Source organism: Pelophylax lessonae (assembly GCF_965119305.1).
Source record: "Pelophylax lessonae genome assembly, chromosome: 12".
Lineage (NCBI taxonomy): Eukaryota > Metazoa > Chordata > Amphibia > Anura > Ranidae > Pelophylax > Pelophylax lessonae.
Window position 1 is genome coordinate 145,315,761 of NC_138779.1, and position 6,718 is coordinate 145,322,478.

Here is a 6,718-nt window from a genome sequence, read left to right on the forward strand (position 1 = left end):
CTTATTAACCTTTAAGGATACATACAAAAGAGCATGAAAACCCTATGTAAAAGAGTGTTTGACCTGATATTCATTTGGTCCATCTTGTGAGGTGAGAGTGGTATACTGTTGGAAGGATGAGTGCACTACAAATACAAGCAAGCCCATATTACCCACTGGTGGAGGACATTTTATATATGCACAGTTTTTTTTTTTCTGCTAAAATATATCATACTAATAAAAATGGACACAGGACACTGATCCTTTTTTTATTTATTTTTTTAACATCACAGGAACTAACCCATTAAGGCTTGGTTCACACTGAGGCGGCTTCAAAGTCGCCAGACGGTGAAGCCACCCCATACAGTGCGATTACAGCGCAGCTTGCAAACTATTTCTTCAATAGAAGTTAATGCAAGACACTCTAAAGTTGCCCCCAAGTAGCGCAGAAACCTTTTTCTAACTTGGGGCGATCAGATTACAACAGTTTCATTGCACTTAATGGAGCGCAACAAGTCACCCCAGTGTGAACCGAGACTAAAAATAGTCAGGCTGCCAAATTAAGTAAAAACCATGGCCTTTCTTGCAAGTGGAAAAAAGGTGAAGATCACCATATCACCATATCACATTATTAAATTGTGTCCCACAAGGTCTTTGTTTTATTTTAGCATCATTGAAGTTTGGACTGCACTGCGCACAATGACAAGATTTGCTTTGGTGCGATGGGAAGAAGGTGATGATGCACATACATACAGCGTGATTAAATGTGACTGGATCAGGGGCTATAAAGAAAATGATACCATCACTGGGCAGGAAACGTATATGATGGAATGGCGACAAGGAAAATGCCCTCCAGGAGGTTGGCCTTGCTATGAAGCGACTCTATTGGATGTGGATGGTAAATTAATATATTTAATATATCTGCTATACTAGAAGAATGCTTTAGGGGTTACCAATTCACTCAGCTAGATTAAAGAGGTTGTAAACTCAGAAAAAAACTCGGTAAGACAAAGGCATTATGTAATACCTTAGAACGAAGCTGTTCCAGCAGCCACCGCTCACAATTTTCTCAGAGTTTCTTCCAGGCTTGTGGGGCTCTGGCGCTGTGATTGGTCAGAGCCACAATGACGTCACTTCCACATGTGCGCGGGAGCAGCAGTTTATGGCACGGGACTCTGAAAGAACGGCACCATGTGGCCACTCTTTCAGAGCGCATGTGCCAGTGATATCTTCTTAACGGTACACAGTTAGGAGATATTTTCACTGTAGGTAAATGTCTGAAGAGGAAGTTTTCTTTCTCTTTAAGCCATATTTGCCCAGCCTTTTTTTTTTCCCAGAAAAATTACCTAACAATTGCGCGGTCGTGCAACACTGTACCCAACTAAAATTGATGTCCTTTTTTTCTCACATATACTTTCTTTTGGTGGTATTTGACGACCTCTGATATTTTATTTTATTTTTTTCCCACTTTAAACAAAAAAAAGGCCGACAATTTAAAAAAAAAAAAAACAATATTTTTTACTTTCCTAAACATAGCCAGTAAAAAAATTTAAAAAATCAAATTTCTTCATACATTTAGGCCAATATGTATTCTGTTGGTACAGAAAAAAACCCCAATTAGTGTATATTGATTGGTTTTTTGCAAAAGTTATAGTGTTTACAAACCTTGGAAATGTATTTATTTTTTACTAGCAATGGCAGTGATCAGCCACTTATAGCGGAACTGCAATGTTGCGGCGGACAAATCGGACACTAATTTTTTTTTTTTTGGGGGGACCAGTAACCTTATTTCAGTGATCAATGCTAAAAATATGCACGGTTACTGTACTAATGACACTGGAGAGGAAAGGGGTTCACATTAGGGGCAATCAAATGGTTAAATGTGTGCCTAATATGTGCTTGGTTACTGTGGGGGAGGTGCTTGTACTATGGAAAGGCAGAGATCTGTGTTCCTGATTTGCAGAAACACAGGATCACTACTTTCCCCTCTGACAGAACGACAGTCTGCCTTGTTCTGACCACTGTTCTGCTTCTGTCCTGAACAATCGGCGGGTCCTGTCAGACATCAAGTCCGCTGGACCCACTGATTGGATCCTGCCTTGTCCAATCACAGTGGAAGGGGGTCGCCGGCAGCGCGTGTGCACACCCCAGACCCAGAAGTGCAGGATCAAGTACCGAGTATACGGTCGGCAAGTGGTTAAGTGTAGCTGTGCACTTGGGTAACGATTCAGTCCATCCAATACCATATAACACTAGACATTTTAATGGAAAAAACACACAAAGACTGAAGTTTAGTATGGACAGTATTTAGGCCTCCTAAGAAAAAGACCTGTAAAATTCTGATTATTTATATTTCCTCTAGAATATAATTTTAAAAACATCAAATGTGACCAATAACACTGGATATTTGTTGCAGATATGTGGTGCAAGCATGAAAAATTTATAACATTTTTACTAAATAAAGATATTTAAAGTCTTGATTCTGATTAAAGTATAATGCTTTTTGTTTTTAGATCGAGAACATTCACTAATGAGAAAACTAAATTGCCTTGTTGCCAAAAAAGAAAAACCTTTGAGCGAAAAAAGAATTTCAAAAAGAAGATTAGAAGAATTATCAACATCAGAGGACGAATCTACCCCTGTATATGTTCAGGTACAGCCTTTATTATTAATGTAGGGTTGATACTCTTCTTTAGCATAAGAACTTTAAAGACTGTCTTTCACTTAGGGCAAAAGGGACAGTTGCCCCAGTCCCAGTCATTGTTTTGAGGAACAAAGCAGCTGCCCCTTGAGCACTCAAAAGATATACACGTGCAAGGGTGGACTGAACGTTCAGCCGGGAGGGGACCTGTCACTGTAGGAACATTGGCTGTGCTGTGCATCTCTGCTCCTGTTCTCTGCTTTGTCCACAGAGAATGCATACTAAACTTTCTCCTGCACTGTTGGCAGGCTCCGCTGTGTGAAAAAGTGGTGTGTCTTGCCCTGAGAGCTGCTTTGACCTCTCTCTGATCCCAGGCCTGCCATTTTCTGTGACACTGGCTGCTTTGCATGTGATTTACAAGGAGACAGTGTGGAGCTGAGACAACTGTCTAAGAGAATGACATTTGGCTGGGAAGCATAGAAGGAAGGATGATACAGGACCGGGAAGGATAGCAAAGTATGGGGGTTGAGGGAGATGGCACAGTGTGGAGGAAGAATGATGCATGCCAGGTGTGAAGGATGGCACAGTACGGGGGGGGGGAGGTGGTACAATACAGCAGGGAGCATGGTACAGTGTGGGGGGGGGGGTGGCACAGCACACCCCCACACTGGGGGAGGATGTTACAGGAGGGAGGATGGTATGGATTAGTATATGTGTTGCCAGTCCACCTCTGCATAGGTCACACCATTCTGTTTACTATGCTATTGGCATCACATAGTGTTGTTCCACCCCTGTCATACACCATGTAGCATGACTGCGTGACATCTTGCACAGGTTCACATCTCATGAGGGGTCATCTCTCCCTTTTTTTTTTTTTGGAATTTTGGGGTGGAAATAGGAATTGCATGGTGGGGGTGTGTCGAGTAGGGGCTGGGCATGGTGGGTATGGGGCAAGGGGACCCAAGAAAATATGTGCCCATGATCTAATCAATAAATATGGCCCTGGGTACTTTTATACAACACTGTAAGAATTATGAAAGAGCAGGGCAACCAAATCAGTCGATTAATGAATCCCAACATTTATCCCAACCATAGCATGTGCACATCTAATGCTGCTGCCATTACTAATAATGTGATCTGTGTCAGTCTGCCCCTGAGAACATTGTTTTAGTGGTAAATTGTGGGGCTATATCCTAGATTTGTTACTGATAATTGTATTAATCCTAAATTTAAGTTTGTAATATGACATGTTCCTTTGTGTTAGTGACTATTCTCAAAATGTTGTAGGCTAAATCACAGAAAACAATACGCAGACAGGCAGAAACAGCTGCTGCAAGGCAGTTACTTGATGCTATGAAAGATAAGCAAGACGAGGATGAAGCCGCAGGAACATTTAGGAAAATGGAAAACCAGATTAAGCACTTGGAAGAAGAAAACCAACAACTGAGACAGTTAATTGTTACAGGCAAGTCAATACAACCTAACTCTTAGCTAGGTAGGTACATTTCTGAAAGGCAGGCAGAAAATGGACACAAATGACCAAACATAATTTTGCCCAATTATTCTGGTAATCTGTGGGTTATGTATTTTCTTCTCATTCTGCTAGTCTACACCTAGATCCAAATTTTTTATTTCCACTGGAATATGTTTTTGTGTGGAAATATTTGACAAAGAGAACTCTTGATCATGATTAGCAATGGCACACAAGTTTGTGACATTTATTATATTCATACTGTAAACTCCCCATTATCTGTCATTCAAGCAACCTGCAAACCAGCCTGCTATTGGCTATTTAAAATTACACTAGCAGGCTGGCTATGCCCGCCCACTAAATAGAGAGGTGAATCCGAGAACTTTCTCTCTCTGGTCCACTCCTCTGTTCAGGTACAATAGCCAGCCTGTTGTTGGCTATTGTAATTTGAAATGGCCAATAGCAGTTTCACTATTGCTCCCAGCTGCTTACATTCACCTGTTGGCTGAGGAAGCTTGTCAGCAGGTCAGTCAGGCCATGGGGGGAGAGAGGGGGAACAGGATGTCATGGGGGGGGGGTTGCTCGAGAGTTACTATTAGCTCTCAATCAACCAGAAACAACAGTACCTCGGGGATAGTTAGGTGTTCGATTACTGTACTGCGTTCTTTATAGTATCAGTAAGTGCACTGTGGTAACTACATACTGCACATGTAAGTTTGTATTTTGTGGGACATGCTCACTTTTACCTTGGGAAACCCTACTGAAATATTTTTGATCTAGTGGTCTAGTGGGGAGCCAGCAGCATACTGGAGGAAACCCTCTAATCATATATAGATACATTTTACATAAGTAATCAATTTCTAACAAATGAATAGATATAGTGAGAAAATAGATTGCTTCTTAAAAGTATTTGTAACTAAACTAATGCATTTCCATAGAGCTGCCTGGTGTATTAGATACACTGAAAAACACAACAGCGCAGCTGATAGCACTGAAGAATGAAGGTGGCAGTTCATCCTGTGTGGGGGCATCGTATGCATCAGCATCCATTTCATCTGAAGAGTTGAGCTCATCTCCTTGTCAAGCATCGTACTCTAGACCTAAACAGGTTGTCTTCTTTTTTCCCACACTTGAATATTCGGGGGGATTTATTTTTAAGTGCTATTTGAAATTAGTTGCACATGACAAAATCATGCAAGACGACATTAGCAAGTTTAAAGCTCCCTCAATTTATTCACCAAGAAGAAATGTATAAAGTAGAAAACATGCAGAGATAGATTCAAATTGCTATTGCATTTTCTATAACAGTGGTTCTCAACCTATGAGACCTCAGGACCGACATTCATCCTTGGTCAACACCTGATGACCCAAATTGCACCACACAAGCATGCACAGCATTGCGTTGCGGGCTATCAAACTGTGTGTGGGAGGTGCATTTGGGGTGCCATTCAAATAAATGGAAATGCACTTCCCACATCAGAATGCGTGGTAGGTGCAATTGCATGGTAAACTAAAATAATCACACAGGGCTGGGTCGTGGTTTGTTGTGCTATAAATAAGCTACATCAATATGTGCATTACTTGTACAGCTCCCTTGCATGCACCATATAGGTGCTAAGAGCAAGAATGCGGTGTAGCTCTGGTCCGGGCACCAGTCTCCACAGGGCATGTGATGGAGCTGTATGCAATGCACATATGGGTGGAGCTCTCTCATGGCCATAACACCACCCCACTGCAAACTGACACTTTGGTAAAAATATTCTGAATGGCAGCTCAGTGTGAAAACTTGACAGTGTGCTATGGGGAGGCTAAGGAACCTCATCTAGTGCAGTGGAAGGCATGTGGTGATCCACTGAACGTTGGTTCACTATCCACAACCTGAGAACCAGGCTTCTTTAACATTTTGTTTTGAAGGTTTCAATATCTTGCATTCCACATTGTTTGCAGAATTGTTAATCGTTCATTTTAAAAACTCTGTCATTTAAATTTAAAGAAGTATCTAGTTCCTAATACGCCATTTATCTCATTGCAGATGGAGCTGCATCCTGGAACTGGTGTGTACTTGTCTGTACCGCAGTGGACTGCAGCACATCAATGTCGTACTGCTTCAGCATTTGTTAGAGCTGTTCTTGTGTGTTTATTTGACACGGAAACCCTATTAAAAAGTAACTTTAAAGGTGGTGCTTCTAAGCGGCTGACAGATGGAGAGAAGCGGGTGCAGTTAGACCCAGTGAAAACATCAGCTTTGACAGGTAGACAGTAAGCCAATTTTAGTGTTGTGTCAAAATGAAGTATCTTATTTAACCACTTGCTGACCACCCCACATACATATACTGCGGGGCATTGCTCTTCTGCTCCAATTCACGTACCTATATGATTTTGTGCACAGCGTCTGGGGTGCGCACCCGATGTTCACAGGCAGTCCGCGATTGTTCAGCAGAGCGGCATAATGGAGGTCTGCCTATGTAAACCAGGCAGACCGCCGTTCTGTCAGAGGGGAAGATGGAGATCTTATGTTCCTGCTAAGTCTTCCCCCAGTCAGAGCACCTCCTCCACACAGAAAGCACTTCCAAGGCACACATTTAACCCTTTGATCGCCCTGATGTTAACCCCTTCTCTGCCAGTGT

General features: G+C 42.0%; 1 protein-coding gene across 2 annotated transcripts; it reads left to right on the forward strand.

Moving 5' to 3' along the window:
* Window positions 1–606: 606 nt before the first annotated feature.
* Window positions 607–6,399, forward strand: LOC309567758 (uncharacterized protein; the record flags this gene model as incomplete). Of its 2 annotated transcripts, XM_082273203.1 has the most annotated exons (4): window positions 2,510–2,632; window positions 3,908–4,085; window positions 5,030–5,199; window positions 6,124–6,399. In XM_082273203.1, the coding sequence occupies 4 exons, from the start codon at window positions 2,510–2,512 to the stop codon at window positions 6,352–6,354; spliced, it is 702 nt and encodes a 233-aa protein (XP_082129329.1). In that variant the 3' UTR covers window positions 6,355–6,399. The 2 variants fall into 2 exon arrangements, with proteins under 2 accessions (XP_082129330.1, XP_082129329.1); XM_082273204.1 differs by lacking the exons at window positions 2,510–2,632; window positions 3,908–4,085 and adding an exon at window positions 607–877 and having other exon boundaries at window positions 6,124–6,369.
* Between the last annotated feature and the right edge of the window lie 319 nt (window positions 6,400–6,718).